The sequence below is a fragment of the Coptis chinensis genome, chromosome 6, assembly GCF_015680905.1.
Source record: "Coptis chinensis isolate HL-2020 chromosome 6, ASM1568090v1, whole genome shotgun sequence".
In the NCBI taxonomy this organism is placed as follows: Eukaryota; Viridiplantae; Streptophyta; class Magnoliopsida; order Ranunculales; family Ranunculaceae; genus Coptis; species Coptis chinensis.
This window is the reverse complement of record NC_141461.1, coordinates 27,032,924-27,056,158: the sequence shown is the minus strand read 5'-3', so window position 1 is coordinate 27,056,158 and position 23,235 is coordinate 27,032,924. Positions and strand designations below refer to the sequence as shown.

Here is a 23,235-nt window from a genome sequence, read left to right as displayed (position 1 = left end):
TCAGTTCTCAAATAGCCCAATACTACTTGAATTCTATGATCTAATCATCGAAGTGGGAAAATCACTGCCACAAATGGGAGACGCACTGAATAACGAATTTACAAGATGCCTTAAAGAGCAGTCTGGCGTCCTCCACGATGCTTTAAAGAGCAGCATATATCAATTTTTGCAAATATAACAACTAGGGTTGTAAAGAAGGTACCGTTATGAAATTATGTGACCCTTTGAGGTGTCTCACAAACGGGGACCGAAGCTCAGACCGCTCAGACCATGTAATAAAATTTCACTCTGATTGAATGTTTCAGAAGAACGTGTTACATTATCTTGACCTGTCAAACGTATCGTGATAAAAAAAGGTAAATGCCATAGAATCCATAGATGTTTGACATAGATATAAGACCAGGCTCCACCAAATGCCACGCTAATTGCTGCTTAAATACCATACAATAAATGCGTACTATTTCTTCATTTAACTCTTCACAAGTTGTACACACATCAGAGTATCAGACTATGGAAGTGAATGATACTGAACTCGTACAGCCTTCTTGTTCTTCTGGCTGGTGAAAATTTGACAAAAGTAGTTTTACATATCTTAATGCCTGGATCAATGAGTAACACATTAACTACTTGCTTGCGAACCAGGATGATTGATGATAAAATGGTAAGTCGATCCTGTTCCACTTGCTAGGATACTTTCTGTGATGGCTTGGTTTCTGTGGCTGTTTTGATTCCCCATCCCACTTAGGATCCAACTTCCAATCCTTTGGAACCTGCAAACCAAGTAGAATTTTCAATCTTCGAGAACGGCATGACTGGTGAAGCCTATTAATTTGTTCAGAGGATAGTTCCACCTGTCAGTTACAGATCATGACCTAACGAGAGTGGGTTCTGCTACCAACTATTTAAAAGAAAGCTAAAAAGAAAGTAGAGATCTAACTCTCTTAACTTCGGATGATAGAGGGAAAAAAGAGGTGAAGGTGGTGATCGCACGTTTGTGTGTGCGTGAGTTTTTTTTTTGGGGGTAGACCTTTCTGCCTTAAACCTTTAAGCTATATAACATTTTCAGTTGCACTTTAGTATATCCATCTACTGTCTACAAGTGTAGCAACAGATCGGTGTTATTTAGATTTATTTTCTGTAACTCTTTTCATAATGGTATCTGTCATTTCCTGAAGGTGCAGAATTTCACCCAAAAAACTCTGATTTTACACATCCATATAAAAATGGAGATCTTGCATCATTGCAAGCCCTACAGAACCTCAGCCAAGAGCAACTCATAATCTAAGCAATGCCAAATGCACATTGCAAAATATAACTGGCAGTCTGACACCAGAAATTTAACCAAATTGATTCTTACCTTATCAACTGCAAGGGTGAAGACTTCAAGGTCACCGCTATGAGTGATGTGAAAGCGGGTGAATCCCTTGTAATGTGCAATGCGTACAGAAGAGAAGGCTTCATCAAAGTGAATGTGCAGCCAGTTTATGCAGATGTACAAATAAATTCCAAATACCATGGAGACCACAGGGGTTGAAAAAACCCAAAAATATAGGAAGACAGAGGCATAGTATATAATGTCACTCCCACGAGAAAGTGACTGCATCCCTTTCTTCTATATGTCGCTGCTGGTGACGGCCATGACCTACAATATTTTTGTCAGGGTTTAATAAACACTCAAAAACAATTCACAAACAAAACAAGAGAAGCCATTACATACCTCTGGAATATCAAAAGCAGACATTAGATACTTCAAACATGCTGGGTAAAGGCCAAACGTCCATTGTTCCATACGAGCCCGAAGGCCAGTTGCCCAGTTGGGTCTGGGAAATGCTCGCTCTCCAGTGTACGGTACCATTCATATCGAGTATGATATCCTGAAGCATATTAGACTAAAATGAATGCTCCACATTTCACAATGAAAGAGTGACAATAACGTGGTCTACAACTATAGAACAATCATGTGAGTATACTCTAGAATACATAAGTGATATGGCTGATTCGAGTAGTAGATAATAAGCTGGTCGTTCGCAATCAACTTCATTTCCAGTTGTAGATACCTAAAATTCTAAAAGTGAACCATCCACGTGGCTTTGGGATCTAGCTGGTGCAGAATTGTAGACATGGGGGTTAACTACGTATTAGTGATCCTGAAGGCCATGAACCACCATCTCAGCTTCACCTGGCACACCCATGCTAAAAAGAAGCATTTAGTTCAGACAGAGAAATGAGGCATCAGGTGAGAGCGCCACTTGGCCCAACGTCGACGCAGTACCACGTGGTTAAGGTTTGTTTGGGAAAGCGTCTGTGTCCGCAATCACGTGAGCGTCACCTAACCATAATCTGAAAGTCCTTAGAAAAGTCCTCCCAGAGGGCACAATTTTCAAGACTCCCTAGCACCTTTTCCATCTCATCTTTCATGTGCATGCTTGGCTTCTCACCTTCACAAAGCCAGACCTATTTACACCAGTTTTAGCAAGTATAAGTGAATAACTACTGTTGTGACTACCTTCTTTCATGTCTTTGATAGGCTGTGACTTGATCTAAGTACAATGACAGAAATACGTGTGTTAGTGTAAGACTAGAGTAGGAATTGTCTAATATGGCAAGTTTAAAAAAGTGAATGCATCAATACCCGTATAATATAAAGAAAATACAGTATTCTAGTGTTCACTTAGCCAGACATGACAGTTCAAATTTGATATAGAAATTAGTGTCTGTATAAAGGTTTCAAGTATACAATTGTTATACCAATGCACAGGGGTGGATGACTAATATAAGCTATAGTAGAAGGTTAGAAAAAAACCAATTGTAAGTAATGCTGCATCACCAGTCACACCATTAAAGGCATCAAGCCCTCAGTCAATCGTGAGACTTATTATAGACATCTATACCCCTCTATGCTTTGTGATTCTAACTATATGAGAGAAAAGATCCCAATATAACACGCAGACATAATATCATCAAAATTGATTTGGGAACTTTTAGGTAGAGATAACTAAAAGAGGTTCAGCAAATTCATATTAGAACAGCCACTTCATCGAGAAGAGACAGAAAAAAGAAGTAATTGATAGCTGAGGACTAAACTTTCGATTTATCAATCTAGGGAACAGCAATTCTGGGATGTTTTCCTTTTTAATCAATAAAAGGTATCTATATATTTGAAAAGACTTTCGCACTGACCAACACACATGATGCTAAGAGTACTCCTGCCCCGTGACCAATTAATGAGGCCAAATACAACCCTTACAAGACCAATGTATCCAGTTACAAACAAAATCTTGAAATCGCAACACCCTCAGTGATAGATACCCTCTAGACCAATCATACAATGTTTCTTTGAACTCCATAAAGACTTTGCAAGCATCCTTGCTCTAATTTTCGAAGATCCGCCAGTTGCACTCGTTCCACAGCACCCAAATGGCTGTCTTTGGTAAGTGATCAGCCAACCACTTGGCTTTAGGAGAAGGAGTATGAGTGAAACAATTTTTCCCTAACGCCTCCACATTTTTCGTGAACCAAATGTGAAGAAGATACCCCACTCTCTCCTTGCAAAACTACATGGAAATAGAATATGATTCTCATTTTCCCCTCGGTTGACACAAAAAGAGCACTCATCCACAAAATCCAAACCTATAGCATTTAACTTGTCAAGAGCTCCCAAGAAATGCCACCCATGCAAGGAACCGGCGTTACCCAAATCCTCTAAGTTGGTGATTATCTCATGCACCTCTGAAGCCTTCATGGATTGTGCTTTTACAGCATTTCAAGATTACAGGGGCTCCTCTAATCCCCATTTATTTACCAAAATTCTCTACTTTGGAGGGGTCTAACAGAGATACGAGTCAATGCCTTTTCCCCCATTTCTCTGGTTACTGCTAGCACCCCTCTTAAAAAATTATAAAACAAATTTACATAGCACAGATAAGGAAGTATACCTGAATTCATAGTACATATAAGGAAGTATACCTGAATTTGCTAGTTGATGACGGATACATGTTTCAATGCCCAATTCCAACAGTAGCATAAGAGCAAGATCGGAAACCGTATGGGCAGAAACATGAAGAAACCCAATTATCACGCGTCTCTTTCATGACACTTTGGAAGGGACGAAAAGAAAAGCTGCTATCAGCAACAGAAGAGTGCCAGCTAAAGATGCATAGGAGTGTCCGAGCAAGTAGATGAAGGCATGCCATATCGCATTGAAGAAATTCTTAAGATGATCAGAAAATGAATCATCCTGCAGAAGGTGGTGGAGCTTACACTGCAGATTAGCAAAAGAAAACTTCTGAACATCTTTAATAAATGCAAAACACTGTCTACTGTACTAGTTTCCTTGATAACCAAAATTTGAGAAAATTGTTTGTTCCCTAAAAGTAAAAGAGTTAATTTAGTTGCGTGCAAGGGGAGTACTTCCTCCCATATATGACAAGGAAACACAAACTATGTAGATGAATTCCGTCTAGATGTATGAGTAAGTATAAACTCAAAACACAAAATCACCTGAGGGAAGAAGAGACCAGTACGAAGTATATGATCCCACCAATAAAATCAAATTGCCAGTTCATCTTGCGAAATTTCAATATATTTCCAAGCGCAATCTGGAGGAAATTTCAAAATATGTTAGTTTAAGATCTCAGGAACCTCCGTTAACACGTTAGAAACATAACACAACAGAGGCCAAAAAGTAAATTAACAATGGTAAGTAGTGCAAAGAGATTTACAACATATTGAAATGCTCCTGAAACATAAGCTCCATACGTACCTTACTTGAATCTTCGAAAGAAGGATAAGATGCTTTATTCTGATAGAAAGTTCCGTCTAAATTGTTGAAGTTACGGAAGACATGAGTAGGATGCAAGAAAGCCCCACTTCAACCATTGACAAGTAAATGTTCAACATAAACTGGTTTATCAGATTGAACAAAAGAATGACGCATGTCCCCAGCCATGTGCAGCTTACACCTTTCCTTTTAAGTAGTCCCGTATTAAATGAGAGACATTTTTTCCGGAAAAATCATTCCAGTACCAATCAAGAAGCCAATTTGGTTCATGTGTCATAATGATCACAGAATCTCCAACCTGGGAACATGTTAAGTATCTCTTATAGTGTACAAATGACAATGAACAATATTACTATTGTTGGATATCACCTTTATGAACAAACAGATATCAATATGCGGTTCGAGAATCATTCTCTCCGATCTAGATATCTAATGTGTTTTTATTATTTATGAACAACAATAAACCACAATCCTGAAATAATGGAAGTTACCATTACAAACTAAACAATTCAGAATGCATTTTAGGCAGAGACAGAAAAAACAAATGGATATTCGAACTGCAACCTAGGCAATGGATTATTCTTCCAAATCTCAACTTTTCAATACAAAGCCTATAATATCAGACAAATCGTTCTTATGCTTTCTCCAAACCAATTTGAATATACCTAGGACGAAAAAGTTGTATGGGCATCTTTGCCTATTAGATAGAGAGTTGTATACAAAGATCATATTCTAAAGGTGGGCAGTCATCCAGTTTGAATGGACATTGTCAATTGGCTTTTTAAGAACTTTCCATTTAGTTTATTCTGGTACATCAGATCCTTTCTTACTTTGCAAGTTTCCTTGGAACAGCTACATTCCGTCATGAGGCAAAATCTTCTGTACAGACAGACTGGATAAAAACTCCAGAGAAATATGCAGCTCTTTAGTCTAGCACCATATCAGTGCTTCCAGATTCACTCTCTTCCATGACATATTGATTGAACAGAAAATATAGCAAAGAGGAGTTGTCGCGATTGATTTCAGGATTCTAATAGTACCGATAGCATCTAGAATATAAACAAAATGCAAGCAGTGAACATGTTAAAGGTCATAATAAATAACTGAGATGGAAGCATTCAAAGTTGATACCAGTAGAAGATACTTACTTTCGTTATCAACTTATATTATACGCCAGTAAAGTTAAGCAGCAAAGCACAATTGACATGGAACGGGTAGTACCAAACCTTATGTTCTATTAGTTCTGCAAAGAGCTTGAATTGGAAAACGTCAATGTCACTATGGAGTGCTTGATCAAGATCAAACACCCACCATCCTCTGGGAAGTTGCAAGCAAAATAACTCTTCTTCTGAGGAAGAAACCACCCACCCAACCAGCTTTTATGACATATGTATCTCATAAAAGTATGAAGTTCATCGAACCAATCTGTATCAAAAGACCATCTTACATTTATTGAAAATCATTTTATAATCCAGTGTTGAAAAAAACAAAGACTCAATTACTTGAAAACAAATAATAATAATAAAAAAAGATTCAGTAGTACATTAATCTCTGTATAAAAGACGATAAGAATATAAGGAAAGTTTGGAGATCGCAATATAATTGAAACAAATATCAATTTCATCCAAATCTCTCATTGATTTATTTACAATCATCTACCTCCTATATCTACTTGAAACAAAACACTCTTTTGTTGAAAAAAAACATAAATAATAATAACACTCCAAAAAAAAAAAAGCCCTAAAAAGATATCTAATCTAAAATAAAAAATATATTAAATAACGCCAAATTATTCTATGCTGCTGCATCAGAAGGTAATGTATAACAAAAGTTTCTCTGAACTCTGTTTTCCTGCCACAAATGAAAGTTTATCTTATATAAACTTTCCGTTGATGAGCAAGTTTAGGCATGGAAGAGTACTAACCATGGTTTCCTGGAGTAATAAAGCACTGAGGTCCATCATAGTGCTTCAGTTCAGACATTTCAGAAAGCACCTCTGACTTGTTTACAGCTGTCTTCTGGTTTATGACACCATGGAGGCTGAAGAGCATACTCAAAAGGGCGAAAAAAGCGCCACTCATATGTGGATGCCGAAGGATTTGGATACCTGCAAAAGAAATTTGATAGAGAACACAAGAATACAGCATCGAATTAATCGCGTTAGAGCTTAGAACATAAATCAAGGATGTCTGCAAGAAGAAAAAAAATATGGACAACAACCACCATATGATGACAACAATAATATGTTAATGGTGTGTGAAATCTCAATCCTTGTTATTGGAAAGACGTGACATAACAAGCATGTATGTCATTGTCATATCTATCACTCTGTTAGTCTGTTCAATATGTTGTATGTGTTCGTGTAACTTATAGCCCCTATTTTCTTTTATTCATTTCGGTATTTTTACTCATAATTTTCAGAGAACAACTGAGTGCTACTCGATCTCTCTTGCATTGTGCTTGTCAGTCCCAAGCCAACTTGTTTTAGTGTGTCAACCTCATGTATCATAGCACTTAAAGAACATATAAACCAAAGCCAATATCAAGAGAGTAGACTGAGACTTGAGACTGACAGCCAAAGTTGCATAAGTCCTAAGATAGAAAAATCGTCTTAACAAAACATTGTTGTTTGACACACTAAAACATTTAAAAATCAACTAATATTTTTTTGGATATGAATATATGATCATCTCCTCATATCATCTCCAAGAAAAATTCAGACCATTCAATCCCTGCCAAAGTTAGCCTCAGTTTAAATGATGAAAATGCACACTGCAATTTGTAAACAAATTAAATGTGAATAGAAACTTAAGATTCATCCAATTCCTCGGGTTAGGGGATCATATCCACAAAAACAGACAAGGAAGTAATATATGCCAAACAACCATAAATGCACTCCCTATTTTCTGCTCCCATAATGAGCAGTTCAGAAGGGTGTTTCTTCCAATCCTAACAATTATGCTGGGCTCCCCGACTCTCACAACCAAGATGCATTATTTCCGGCTGCTCTGCTTGTAACTTCATCTTGAGAGCTTGTGATACCTAAATAGGAAAAACTTATACAGTGTATACTCTGACCTTTGGATATAACATGAATTTAAGGAGATTTGACCTAAAAACTTTTAAAAACAGACTATTTATCAATAAGATTTAAGGCATAAGTTTCCAATATCAAGAAAAATATGCAACAAACAATGTTATATTGTTTGTGATTCTCAGAGAATCTATGTTTGACACATAGAGGTCTAAGTATACTCATTCATATTCAGTTACCAGCCTACCCAAAGGCACAAAATTATGTAATCTACACCCTATTTTAGAGTACATAGTGGTTTCCTGTGTACAGCCAAGGTTTCCAGTATTTGCTTTGAGGCCCCAAGCATCGCTCTACAGCTATTGCTCCAGGAAACGACACTTTACATTTCTACATTAAGTTTTCTTGTGGTGTATTTTAGAAGTACATTTACATATTCTTTCTTCTATTAAGTATAAAAGTCCTGAACATGCTGGCTTGCAGAGAACCTGCAATTTCCATATCGATGCTTATCTTCACCGCACCATCAATTATGAAACATAAGCTCAACCTCTAACAAGACTAAAGTTTTTTCATAATGGAATGCCAACTCAACATAACCCCTTACAGTCACCGGACACAGGATTAAACTTGACATGTTGATCAGATACTGCCTTGTTCGTTTTATTAATAATCAAGCTAACTGACATTGATCAATGTTGGAAGAGAAATATAAAATTGTATGGACATATGTTAAGTTATACCTCGCAGAAACAGAAAACATATATTCTGCAAAATAGCAAGTTGGACCGCATGGGGTGTGAAACTTCGGTTTGAGTTTATGTTATTATGTGTAGTGCAGAAATAGTGACAGAAAGGTGTGGACGTCAAACACAAACACACCCGGAGCCAACAAAACATTTCAATAAAATGAATTAGGATATAATTATTACAAATGGTAAATAAGAATCAGCTTACGCAAGGTCTCCTCCAATGAGAAGTAAGTCTCCACGTGGTAAAGTATGAAATGTATCTCCAAAATTAATTTGAATGGAAGGTTGAGCAAGCAACTGGGCCACAGTATCGGATGAATTTCCCCCGTCTCCGGTATCTGACTTGAAGTCAAACCATAGATCTTCCTTTTCACTAAAGCAATCATAAAAGTGCTCGCCCTTTCCAGCTCCATCTTGAGCTTGGGTCATCGCAGCCAGATAACAGAAGAATCTCGCATTGAAATAGAATTAAACAAAAATCCTCATCCTATATTACAACATTTTGGTCAGAAAACCTTAAAGATATTGAAAAGAAGTCATAAATCACAAACTAACAGATAAAAGACAGATACTCACCTGCATCATGCGCATGTCGAACTGCCCTAAGAACACAGTTACAGACACCAGGAGGTCAAAAGCTGTCTTGAACAAATCTGCTGAGGTTTTGCCACACAAATCCATCAGCACAAAAAGGCAAGTTTTATAGTTTTTGTCATTGATGCAGAAAAGATAAAACGTCAAAACAAATAATGAAAGCTTACCCCGAATACCAAGGGACCATGTCCAAGAAATCCAGGTTTCATCTATTGCTTCTTTAGTTTCTCATATTCTTCGATTGACAAAGGATGAGTGAGAGCCCATCTGGAGAATGCCAATAATCAGCAATATTGAAAGTTCTTAAACATTATGAGCATCCAACGTAAAACCAATTGTTTAAAAGGGGAGAGGCCCAAGAACATTTATACTATATTGCAAGGCTTCACACATCCCATGTGGGACTGTAACAAACATCTCAACACGCCCCCTCACGTGTGGGCATTACTTGAGCCTAACACGTGGACAACACACTTGGGTGACATGGAGAAAACAAGCCATTTGGGCCAAACACAATAGCCTGCTCTGATACCATCTTAAACATTATGAGCATCCAACTTAATTAAAACCAATTGATTATAAGTGGAGAGGCTCATGAACATTTAAACTATATTGCAAGGCTTCATACATCCCATGTGACTATAGCAAACAACTCAATAAAAGCAAATACTGAATAAATACAAAGGATGAGTCAGAGCCCACTGTTTACTTTAGAAAGGGAGGAAAAAGACTTCAAGTTTAGAATCTCGTCCTATTTTTTCCAAAATTTGAGTAAAGGTCTGGGGAACACCCTTTTTATTTCTTAGTGTCTGAGTTGCTAACCAACCACAGTTGCACCATTTGACAAGTTATGATATATGCTGTTGAGGCTCATAAAGCCAGGCATTCAACAACTTGTGTGGGTAAACTCTCTTATGTGTCGTGCTTCCAAGGTGTGGAAACAGTACACATTAAGTAAATCTCAAAGTGCTCAGGATATGCAATCCTTAATCTGGTGGATAATGAAACATTTGTATGACAGAATTTAGTACACCCTCAAGCTAAAATGCAAATCAGTACTCACCCAGTAGAACGCTCCACCACGTAATTGGCCATATAAAGACATATTAATGTTGCCCATCACAAGGAATATATAGGAGAGATCTTATCAATGGCGCCCTCACATGCTCTGTTGCAAGCTAACTGATGAAGATGATAGGGTAACCCAAGAATAAATAAATCAATAATCGATGTAAAAAATAGTAATAAAAAAGTGAATCTTGCAAAGAAAAAAATTGAGGTGCATTCATCCAAACCTCCCCATAGATGACCCATTTAGACAAACAAAGGTAATCACTGGCAAATCTGACTGGAGCAAACCAAGATGAGCAAAACTGATCTTTCAGTTCATTCATATGTGGGTATCTCGCTGTTCATGTACTTATTTCTTCTTTCTTCCAAAATCTAGAAGGAAACCAACCAGATTGTGTCCGTTCAAGAGTGTTCTCCCTCAATATAGCATAATTACTGTAGAAGCCATATTCCTGACATAGGAGGTTATAGGAGGTAAGTGGGATGTAGGCAAGTTAAGATAGAGGACACATGCTGCAGTAGATCATGTCCGCGGAACCCCAACTGCTCGAAACTGCCGCGACAGGTGGGGGAACAGATGATGCTGGATTGAGAAGAGATCAACGAAGGACAAAAGGTGACAGAAGGCAAGCTAAGAAGGAGGAGACAGGCCACAGTAGATCATGTCCGCAGAACCCCAACTGCTAGAAACCGCCGCGATAGGTGGAGGGGCAGATGATGCTGGTTTAAGGGGAGATCAACGAAGGGCAAGAGGCGGTTAAGAAGAGGGAGGGAGAAATGGATAAAGAGAGGAAAAAGAAGAGGGGAGTGAAAAGGAAAAAAAGGAGAGGAGAGACAAGTAAGCTCTGAGGTTGTAATTTCTGATAACATATTTGGCGCCGTCTGTGGGGAAGTGAAGCGAAAATGGCCACCATAGCGAAAAGAGCAGTAGGGAGACCTAGGAAAGAAGTGGTTCGAGAGGCGGAAGAAGATGCAGCGAGTGTAGAGATAGAAGGAGTTGGGGAAGAAGAGACATCGGAGGTGGCAGCGGATGCCACCAGACTATTGCAAGAGGAGATAGTCAGGTTACGTAATGAGAATGAGGGGCTGAGAAAAGAAAAGGAGTCCACCCAGGTGGAAACAGAGCGGAGGAATTTACAAGATAGTGAAATGGAGGGGGAGAATGAAGAATTTCCGTCCATAGGTGTGGAACAAACAGCGGGCATCACGCTGGAGGTGGTACAGGCGATGATTGAGAAAGATAGAGAAGCGAACAAAGGAGTAGAAAGAGTGAACCAGAGCGCAGCGCAGAAAGAGGTTGCGAGTCTCAATAAGAATCCACTGGCAGATTCGGTATGGAACTCTGAAGTGCCTAAGAGATTCAGCCAACCAAAGTTCGAAAGGTATGATGGGAAAAGAGACCCGACAGATCATCTACATCACTTCCGGCAACAGATGTCGTTATGGCAGGAAAGCAAGTATGATGGATTCCGATGCATGATGTTCCTGGCTAGTTTTAAGGGGGGAGCATCAGACTGGTATTACAGGTTAGCATCGAGGAGCATCAGTAGATTTGAAGAACTAGAGCGCGCATTTGTCGATCACTTCATACACCAGAAGCGGAGGGTGGTCGATATCGCGGCCCTATTCAATGTCAAGCAAAGGTCAGTAGAATCGTTGAGGGAGTTTTTGTATAGATTCAAGGAAGAGACGCTGAGAGTGGAAAATTTGGAAGAACATACAGCGGTAATAGCATTCCAGCATGGTTTGAGACAGGGAACTAGAGTCCATGAGTCGGTGTCCAAGATTGAAATCACCATTTTGCACGCTCTATACCCAAAGGTGGAAAAATACATACGATATAAGGACATAATGCAGAGAAACGCAAAGGAACAGAAGAGATCAGGGAAGGCAATACAGGCTGTGGACAAAGATGACCGGAGGGATAAGAGCAGTAGAGAGGAAAGAGAAAAGATATCATACAGAGGGCAGAACCGTGAACCAGAGAGGACTGGGGATCGTGGTAGGAGGGACATTCGGGAAAGAAAGCCGTACCGCAAGATAAAGCAAACTCCACTTAACAGACCTCTAGAGGAGATTTTGCCACTAATTAAGGGGCTGCAATACTATGAAGGTCCGCGGAACACGCCAGGAGAGATAGAGGGGAAACCATTTTGCGCCTATCATCAGATCCAGAATCACGCAACTAATGAATGTTATGCCTTGAAGTGGTTAGTGGAGAGGATGATTGAAAAGGGAATGCTCAGAGAATTTGTCACTGAGGTGCGTCAAGCTAAAAGGTTGCCGACACCAGCTAGAATCTTAGGAACTATCAACGTTATATTTAGTGGGGAAACACTTGGGAGAAATGTACACCGCGAAAATATCAGAAAGACAGCAAGTCTGCGGCAGGTCAATGAAGTGGTAAGCATACCGCGGTTAGTTAGTGGAACCGCGAAGGGAGACGAAACCATAATGTTCACTCCAAAGGACTTGGAGTCAGTAATTTCACCGCATGAGGATGCATTGGTAATCACTATAGCGATGGGAAATTATTTGGTAAAGAGAGTATTGATTGACTACGGAAGTTCAGTGGATCTGCTATTCAAAGGAGCCATGGAGGAAATGAATATCGATAGAGACCAGATGAAAGCACCACAAACTAATTTGTTTGGGTTCAACGGCAGTATGACCGAACCCATGGGCGAACTAGTATTACCAATAACCGCTGGGCCGACGACTGTATTCACCAGGTTCATGGTGGTGGACACTAACTCCCAGTACAATGCAATCCTAGGGAGACGATGGATTCATGAGATGAGGGCAATTCCATCAACATATTACCAGGTAATCCTTTTCCCCACAAATGGAGGGACGTATGAAATAAAAGGAGATCAAGTAGCCGTGCAGACCATTCACCAGGTGACAGTAAAAAATATGATCCGATGAATGAAAGGGGAGGTCACGCCGGGAGCTTTGGGGCGGCATAGCAATTACAGGAGGCGGCTTTATCGGTAATATACGAGCCTCCGCCTGGACCAAAAACTTTGGATGAAATTGAGATAGTGAACCTGGGGGTAGAAGACGAGGAGAAATTTATTTCGGTGGGGTCGGAATTGCCAGATGAATGGAAGAGTAAGCTAGTACAATTTTTGGCAGAGAATAAAGATATACTTGCATGGGCAATTGAGGATATTACTGGGTTAGATCCAGAGTTTGCCTGTCATCGCTTGCATATGAATGAAAATGCTAGGCCAGTAAGACAGAAAATGAGAAGTGTGAGGCCGAAGTAGCTGAGGGTATTTGCGAAGAGGTTACAAGACTGAAAGGGGCCGGGATAATTAGGGAGGTTGAGTTCACGGAATGGTTGTCGAATATGGTCGCAGTGCCAAAGAAGAATGGCAAGATTAGGATGTGCGTTGACTTTACGGATATCAACAAAGAATGTCCTAAAGATTGTTACCCAATGCCGCGGGTTGATGAGTTGGTGGACAGAACGGCAGGGTTCAAGATATTTTCTTTTATGGACGCGTCCATGGGATATAATCAAGTCGCGATATACGGGCCAGATCAGGAGAGGACGACCTTCGTGGTGGAAGGTGGTACTTACTGTTATACGAGGATGCCATTTGGGTTAAAGAATGTTAGGGCCACATTTCAGCTGTTTGAGGGCAAGATTCGGAAGAGAATGAAAATATATATTGATGACATGGTGGAGAAGAGCATGTCAGAGCAAGAACACTTAGAGGGTCTCCAAGAGACTTTCCTCATACTGCGGAGGTATAAACTGAAGCTCAACCCCGAGAAATACACCCTTGGGGTAACTTCTGGAAAATTCTTGGGATACATAGTAACACATCGCGGAATAGAAGCGAATCCCGAACAGATAAGATCACTTATAGATATGTCGTCCCCTCAAAATGTGAAAGAAGTACAAAGGTTGGATGGAAAAATCGCGACATTGAACAGATTTATTTCAAAATCATCTGATAATTGCCGACCGCTTATCGTTTGTTAAGAAAAATGCCGGATTTCCTATGGACCGCGGAGTGTGAAGAGGCCTTTCAAGAATTAAAGAGTTATTTGGGAAAAACACCTTTACTATCATGGCCAGAACAGGGGGAAAAGTTGTACCTATATTTGGGAGTGTCAGAGTATGCAATGAGTTCAGTTCTAGTACGAGTGGTGGAAAAAGTAGAAAAGTCAGTTTACTTCTAAAGTAAAACCATCTTTGGATCTTGAAACGCCGATCTGTGAGAATTGAAAAATGCACGCTTTGGCCTTGATATTTTCGGCCTTAAAGCTGAAGCCTTACTTCGAGGCCCATTCGGTGGTGGTGATAACGAATTTGCCATTAAAGCAAGCGTTGAAGGCAAACAAATCAGGCAGAATGCTAAAGTGGGTGGTGATGCTCAGTTGTTATGAGATTCAATACCAGATTCGAACTGCGGAAAAGGCTCAAGCCATGGCTGAGTTTTTGGCATAATTTCCGGTGGAGGACCCAACTTGGGGAGAAGAAAGGGTCATGGAACAGGAAGGGGAACTGAGCCGCAATCCGTTGGATCCTTGGGACCCGCGGAATGGGTGGAGAGCGTTCGCGGATGGGTCCGCGACAGATACAGGGAATGGAATTGGAGTCGTTCTGGTGACGCCTGAGAACAATAGGCTAGAGTTGTCAATGAAATTGGGATTCGCGGCTTCTAATAATGAGTCTGAATATGAGGCAGTAATAGCCGGATTGGATCTTGCAAAAGATTTGGGGGTGAATGAATTGTTTGTTTACTCTGATTCAAACTTAGTAATTTGTCAAATGAATGGTGGATTTATGGCCCGTTGCCCAAGGATGGCAAAGTACTTGGAGGTCTTACAAAAGAAAGCAAGCAAGTTTGATAGAATCAAGTTTGCACATCTTGGCCGCGGTGAAAACAGACTTGCGGACGCATTGGTTTATGTGGCTGTAGTACTTCCGGGAACAGAGGGTTAGTCGATTGAAGTAAGAGTCCTAAGCAGACCAAGTACCTCAGAGGAGGAAGGCGTTTGGCTTACTACTGAGCAAGAGTAGGGATGGATGACACCCATTAAGACATTCCTGATGGGTGTAGAAATAGAAGACAAACAAGAGAGACGGAGGATGGAACAAACGAGTCGACGATACACATTGCTCGAAGGGGATTTGTATAAAAGAAACTTCAACGGACCGATGCCGAAGTGCATAGGGCCGCCGAATATACAAGAAGTTCTGGCTGAGATACACGAAGGGGACTGTGACAGTCACTCGGCAGGGCGTACGACAACCCACAGATTGATATCATAGGGGTGCTTTTGGCCACATATGAAGAGAGATGCCACAGCGTATGCCAAGAAATGTGAGAAGTGCCAGAGATTTGCACCGCTCATACATTCGCCAGCAGAGCTGCTACATAACGTGTTCAGCCCATGGCCATTCGCCATGTGGGCATTGGATATAGTTGGACCGCTGCCCATGGCAAGTGGCAAAAGAAGGTTTATGTTAGCTGCAACAGATTATTTTACCAAGTGGGTAGAAGGAGTAGCGTTGCAGTAAGTTAAAGAAGACAATGTGAAGAAGTTTCTTTAGGAGAACATCATATGTAAATTCGGGTTGCCACATACGAACATCGCGGATAATGGAACCCAATTTACGGGTGGAAAGGTCCGAGAGTTCCTTCAGGCATTTAGGGTGAAACAGGGGTTCGCAGCACCATATAATCTAGAAGGAAATGGGCAAGCGGAGTCTTCTAACAAAATCATAATGGATAATATAAAGAGAAAACTAGAGGCGCGGAAAGGAGCATGGGCAAACGAACTGAATCACGTACTCTGGGCATACCGCACCACACCGCGAACCACGACTAAGGAGTCACCGTTCGTAATGACGTATGGAGTGGAGGCGGTCATACCATTGGAAATGATAGTATCCACAACCAGAACCAAAGCTGTAGAAATGGGAAGGAATGAGAGAATATTGGCCAGTGAGTTGAACCTCATAGAAGAAAAAAGAGAAATGGCCCGCATATGATTGGAGGAATATCATCGGAGGTTATAGCGACAATATGACAAGAGAGTGAAGCCGCGCACCTTCGAGGTGGGGGAGTTAGTTCTGCGGCGTGTTACACCAGCAACGAGAAAGGAGAATGAAGGTAAACTGGGGCCCAAATGGGAAGGACCCTATGTTGTGATGGAAAAGGGTACATTTGGAACTTATCGATTACAAACTTCAGTTGGGGAAAAGATCGAGAAACCTTGGAACATTAGAACATTAGAATGTTAAAAAAAATTCATGTATGAATTGAAGATTGTCAGTTTTTATTACTTATCATATATTAAAGCGTGCACTTCTTCCATATGTTTTATGAATGTGAACAAAGGAATTAAACTGACTTGAAGGCAAACTGAGATGCCCCACCAGGCTTCGCAGCCGCTGAAAGACAAAGGGAGGAATGATCCCTTCGCGGACTATGGTCCAATTCAAACTGGGGGCAAACTGAGCTGCCTCCATGAGACTTCACAGCCACAAAAAGTAGCGGAGGGGATGAGCCCTTCACGGACAGAAGTCCGAATCAAACTGGGGGCAAACTGAGCTGCCCTCCCAAGGCTTCACAGCCACCCAATGACAGCGGGGGGAATGAGCCATTCACGGACTGAGGTCCGAATCAAACTGGGAGCAAACTAAGCTGCCCCCCCGGCTTCACGACCCCCAATGACAATGGGGCGATGAGCCCTTCGCCATCGAGATCCAAATCAAACGGGGCAAAGCGAAGCCGCCCCGAGGCTTCATAGCCACCCAATGACAGCGGGGGGGATGAGCCTTTCGCGGACTCAGGACCGAATCAAACTGGGGGCAAACTGAGATGCCCCCACAAGGCTTCACATCCACCAAATGAAAGCAGGGGGGATGAGCCCTACGCGGACTATGGGCCGTATCAAACCGGGGGCAAACTGAGCTGCCCCCATGAGGCTTCACAACCACACAAAGCAGTGTGGGGGGGATGAACCCATCGCGGAACGAGGTTCTAATCAAATTGGCGCGAACTAAGCAGGTTCCACCAGGCATCACAGCCGAACAGAGATAGATAAAGGGAAGAGAAATGAAATTAGACATCATACATTACTAAAGGACTTATGCTTTCAGATTACGAAACTAGGGAGAATATAGTGAAGTTCAAAGTTAAAAAAGCTTGAGTCGTACCCTGCTAGGCTTACCCAGAAATCCAGGCATACACAACGCAAAATGATTAAGGTCAAAAGTATATCAACTGCAAAGAACAAAATTATAAAGTTCACTCGATATTCAAATCTTCAGAGTCACCTTCTCCCATTGGCTGGCCTTCACACCCTTCCTTCTGTGAGGAAACCTCAGTCACCTCCCCAGCAATTATAGGATCATCACCCTCGGCAATTGGGGAAGTGACCGCGCTGTTAGTGGACAGGGGGTGCGCGAGCATATCAGACTCAGATGGCACCAACGTTGGAGTATCAACGACTGGAGGTGGAATGACCGGAGGAGGCAGAGGAAGAAGGCGACCAGCAGCAGTAAGCTCATCAAGCTGTTGCTGTAGTGCATGACCTATCTTCTTCTCAGCTAGGACTCGAAAGCTGCCAGTGGCTTCCTGCACCGCTTTGTCCACCGCAGCCTGAGTAGACAGCTTATCCGCCTCCCGTTGGCTCTCCATTTTGGAAGCGACCCCAGATACATAATCGCGATGCTTATCTTCGGCTTGCTGAAGTGTTTTCTGTGCCTTCACTGCCACTATGCGTAGATTATCCCGATCCTTCTCTAGCTTGGTATACTTCGCTTTTCAGCCGTCAGGACCATTAATCTCTTGCTTCGTGATTTCCAAAGAGTCCAAGGTGCTGGTCAAACTACGGACCACATGTCCAATGTCCAGGCTCAACTGATGAAAAATATACCTTAGCAAAGAATGTGCGGAAAAGAAAGTGAAATAAAGAAAGGGGAACCTACCTTTTCCCAACCAGTATAGATAGACGATTTGTGAGAGGCAAAGGAGTCAGAATCGCCATATGCTTGATCCTTCGGAAGATGTGAGCCAAAAAAGAGGGAAGCTGCAACAGCTGGGTTGTCCAAGGCTGAGTCGCGGATGTTTATATCGCGATCCCTAGCCTTAAATCGCGGTTGCCAGACTTCAACCATTCCAGAGGGCAGGGAACTGGATGCAGTTGATTCCTTCCCATGCTGACGCCCTGGAGCTAGTGGCCACGACGGTTCAACAGAGTGGACAGGGGCTCCCAGAGGTGTATTCCTGGCCTTCTTCTTTGGAGGACTCGAGGCAGCGACTTCTACGGCCTCGTCACCATCTGAGTCGCTGTCCCACAGTTTGAGTTTACTTGCGGCCATGTCAGCGGCAGAAATGTTGGAAGGAGGAGGACTAATATCGTCTTCCCAGTCCGCTAACGCAAAATACGAAGAGGGGGCGGTACAGGGAGCAAGGGAGTGGGATTGAGCAGCGGCTCTTTGTGCAACGGCTTTAGAATGGTAGATCTTGGTGGTGTATTTGAAAGACCTGTGGGTTTTTCTTTTAGGGACGGGAGGATTTGGGTTTTCTTTCTTTGGGAGGCGGCAAACGATAGAGGGGACCTTGGTAGTCGCCAATGCTTTTCAAGGATGGATCAAGTAAAAGAGGGTTGCCTTTTTCTGGGTCAATGCCGAGAAGTGCGCACTGAGCACTACCCAAATCGCGGAGGTGTTGAAAAATTTCGGATGAAATGCCAGCGTAGATTTGGGATCGCGAATCAGTTCTCCAACCTGGATCACAAAATAAAGACAAGTTAAAAACATAGTTAGAAAGGAGCACTGCAAAGTAAAAGGCGGTACGTACCACTTTTAAGAAAACTGAGTTGCCTTAGAGAAACTTCTGATGGAAAGTCAGCGGAGAGAAAACTCCCAGACACATATAACGGATAGTAATGCCATATTTTGTTAGATGTGGTAAGGTGGAGGACAAAAGACTTTTTCTGTGGACGAGTATAGAAGGACTGGTACCCTATGCTACCAAACTTGGTGCTCTTCTTTATATAAAAATGAATAATTATATCGCGGAGTTGAATTTTAAGGGACTGGGTTTCATTATAATGGTTCGCGGCATACATGACACGCCAAAAATTACCTATGTCTTGACAAGGTGGAATATTGAAGTGATTGCATACCTCAACATCTAGAAGAGTTAAAGGAAAACGCAAGTCTGCCGCTATCTGCCCTACAGTAGCGATGAGACAACCAGGCCGCGGTTTTACCAAATGTGGAAAATGGGTGACGCCGGGCACATGCTCAAGGACCAAGTCGGCCGGGATGCCATAGGCAGCTTTGATTGCATCTAGATTTGGTCTACATTGATATGACAGTGGGGGAGAACGAGTAGTCTTTCTTCCTGAGGTAGAGGGTTCAGCGGTAGAATTGGAAGAACCAGAATTCGAGGATTCAGATCTATTCGCAGTATGTCTGCTAGATCTGGACTCCGACCCATCGGATCTAGTGGCTAAGGTATTCGCAGACTCAGATTCTGACATATCGGACTAAAATGAAGGAAGGAAATGGGAAGCAACAATGGTGGGAGCGAGTTACAAAGGGAAAAGTGAGGGCAGTAACACAAGTGAACACAACAAGATAACAATAGAAGGGAATGGAAAGGGAGGAGACAAACCTGAATTGCAAGGCAGCAAAACCAAACGGAGTAGATCAAAAGGAACCCGATCGGAGCTTGGAAATCACACAAGGGAGAAGAACACCAAGAAGAAGTTGGAGAGGCTGGAATAAAGATGCAATGCTAGAGTGTGGGATTTGGAGTGGAGAGAGGGGTTTAAGCGGGAGTCTAAGCGGTAGGGGCAAAGAGGTAATCCTGGAAAAAGGGACCATGGGAGTAAGACACGTGGGGCCTTGAAATTCTAAAAGGTCAGGTTATATACGCATGCGCATGGGACAGCTGGAGGTAGTGATGGACCACGTGCCAATAAAGAATGGGAGGATAACTGAACCAAATATAGAGAAGCATACCGCAAAGTGAAGAAGGGATTGAGATGGGGGTTCTCGGTCCCATTGGCTATTTGCTGACCACCAAGGGTTCACTCGACGTCGATGGGACCGAGAGGGGCATCTGTAGAAGCCATATTCCTGACATAGGAGGTTATAGAAGGTAAGTGGGATGTAGGCAAGTTAAGATGGAGGAGACATGCTGCAGTAGATCATGTCCGCAGAACCCCAACTGCTCGAAACTGCCGCGACAGGTGGGGGAACAGATGACGCTGGATTGAGAAGAGATCAACGAAGGACAAAAGGTGACAGAAGGCAAGTGGGCCGTAGGCAAGCTAAGGAGGAGACAGGCCACAGTAGATCATGTCCGCAGAACCCTAACTGCTAGAAACCGCCGCAACAGGTGGAGGGGCAGATGATGCTGGTTTAAGGGGAGATCAATGAAGGGCAAGAGGCGGTTAAGAAGAGGGAGGGAGAAATGGATAAAGAGAGGAAAAAGAAGAGGGGAGTGAAAAGGAAAAAAAGGAGATGAGAGACAAGTAAGCTCTGAGGTTGTAATTTCTGATAACACAATTACCACAATGACTATAAAACACACAACAGGATACACTTAGGACCTATATGAACAATACTTAAGTAGGCAAAAGTGGAGGGAAACTAGAGCCTAAAATACTTAATATAAGTTATAAATGGTAAAGTAACAAATGCTCATTTAGCACTTACTGTGCAATTCTGGATGATTGTCAAAATTTCTGGCTTCTTTCCAGCCATACGAGCAACAAGTCCAACATAGCATAGCCCAAGAAATATGACATGGAACACGAAAAGAAATAAAATGGACGAGATATATATTGTGAAAAGAGTGATAAATTCATCCTCACATCTACTCCCATTGACTGAAAACTGGGGAGATGATATAAAGCTGCTATAAGTATCCATGCAATATACCTGAAGAAAAAAAAATAGTTTTAGCGTTACAAAATCAGGGAAGTACAAATTTTTACAATTCCTACAAAGTATGAGAAATGGATATAAAGGGATAACAGGAACGTAGTTACCAGCGGCTTAAATTCGAATAACTTGGTGTGATCGTCTTTCTCACAAAAGGGGATGAAAAGAAGTAGAAGAAACCAAGTAAGCAGGCATACATTGGCCACCATTTGATGATATTATCTAATTTCTGTACAAGTGTATGCATGTTGTTAAAGGAAGTGAACAGAAGACATGCCACAACTATAGCAATTATAGCATGACGGGAGTGCTCATGTGGGTATGGATATCTGTGAGTCACAATCTGCCTAACTCTCTCCATTTTATTGGTGTCAATAAAAAAAAATGCTTTTTGTTAACCAGTGCAACAAACTACTTTAGAAGTTTAGAGCACTCCAGACGTTACTTTTCTCACTTCCAATTAATGTATTGACGTATTGTACATAACATGCACCACATCCAGCATAGAGAAGAGCTTCCAACTTTGACTTCAGTACAGAATCTGCATTGAATTTTTTTATATATCTTAGTATCAAAGGTGTGTATCTCTAAGGCTTCATATAAAATTAAGGGTGAAATACTTATCATGAGTGAAGCAGTTCAAAATTAGAGTAAAATTTAACTATAGTAAGATTTTCAAAACAAATATTATTGCGAAGAAAATACTGTCAAATTCTATAACACTTTCACCTACTATCTTGATTCAAAAGCTTATACAACCCAGTCTTTGTTAGAGACCCTACTCTGGTGAGTGGTGACACTATCCAAGATGTCACCCACATTCACATTATCACCTTAGTAAAGTTCAACTTCTTGATAATGGTGTAGTCTGGTGTTAGCAACTTTTTGCATCCGCAAAGTAATTATAGCTGATTATCTGGACTCAATACAGAGAATTGTGGTCTTGATTAATTTTAATTATTCAAAGAGAATTTCCTTCTTCCTATTTTGTAAACATTTTCGACAAGAGGAATGTTGAGAAACTATAACTCTGAAAAGCCTAGATTGAAAAGCCTATATTTCAAAAGTGAAGTCCTTTAGAAACAACTACATATTAGGCCTGAGCATCATTACTTCGATTTCCCAATCAACAATTGTTCGATAGTAAAAAGACAACGACAAGGAGCACCGTCAGAATTAAGCTAGCCAATTGATCCTAATGCAATTAACACAAAAATAAAGGGGAGGTTCATCCTTAAATGTATCATCCTGATAAAAAAAAGGGTTTCTTCTAAGAAGCAGCAATTTCTACCACATAGGATCAGGCACGTGTATAAATAAATCGTGGATGTGTCACTACTATATAACAACTACATAAAGTCATAAACTGTATAACAAATTTGGTCAAACAAGTATGTATAAAGAAATGATTGCAGAACATTCTTTACTAGTATAGCATGGTGATTTCTTGGTATAAAATATCACAGCAGCATCTATATGAATAACGTTACACATTAAAACATATAAGAAACCAAAGGCTGATGTACACAAGAACATTTACAACATATGAAATGACTTTTGTAAACAAGAAGAAATGCAAGACTACTGCACACTAGCTAGAATACTAAATGAAGATACAGAAAAGAGGAGAGAGCTAGATACCTGGAACTGAGGAGTTTGGTAATGTTGGGAGTCTTGGGACTTGGGAGTGGGGGAAGTGCAGTGCATGTGTCGTGTGTGGGTTTTAAAAAGAGAAAGGAAAAGAACTTCTGTTAGATCGAGTTGGCAGCTCAAAATGCTGCCAGCACTGAACTTGTTAAATCTCGTGGGCCCCCACTTCGAGAAAGTGATATCTGTTCTTGACCATAAATCCATGTGTTGACCGTTGACTGTAATGAACTCTCGAAAACGTGTTTACAGTTTAGAGAAAAAAGACAATAAAATACATCAAACTTTGCTGTTGGTTTCAAAACAGACAATATATATTTTTTTTATTTAAATAAACATTGTAATTTCAAAACATTTCAATTTAGTTAAATTATCAAATTAATTGGATGGCGTGATGATGTGGGTCGCACGATGTGAGTCGTTA

At 41.2% G+C, this 23,235-nt stretch overlaps 1 protein-coding gene across 14 annotated transcripts; it reads right to left on the bottom strand.

Moving 5' to 3' along the window:
• Positions 1-266: 266 nt before the first annotated feature.
• Positions 267-22,856, bottom strand: LOC147492384 (uncharacterized). 14 transcript variants are annotated; one of them, XR_015197989.1, is made up of 16 exons: positions 22,806-22,856; positions 21,272-21,705; positions 20,937-21,161; positions 10,224-10,342; positions 9,328-9,427; positions 9,143-9,222; positions 8,772-9,053; positions 6,705-6,887; positions 5,929-6,205; positions 5,611-5,829; positions 4,763-5,078; positions 4,501-4,598; positions 3,967-4,261; positions 1,718-1,874; positions 1,358-1,642; positions 267-770 (listed from the first exon to the last, which is right to left on the bottom strand). XR_015197989.1 is itself a non-coding variant. In XM_086564898.1 (4 exons), exon 4 carries the CDS (start codon positions 17,899-17,901, stop codon positions 17,509-17,511), a length of 393 nt encoding a protein of 130 aa, XP_086421024.1. In that variant the 5' UTR covers positions 17,902-18,992; positions 20,937-21,161; positions 21,272-21,705; positions 22,806-22,856; the 3' UTR covers positions 17,080-17,508. The 14 variants fall into 14 exon arrangements, 1 of the variants encoding a protein (XP_086421024.1); XR_015197993.1 differs by having other exon boundaries at positions 6,007-6,205; XR_015197999.1 differs by having other exon boundaries at positions 5,611-6,205; positions 6,705-7,822.
• Between the last annotated feature and the right edge of the window lie 379 nt (positions 22,857-23,235).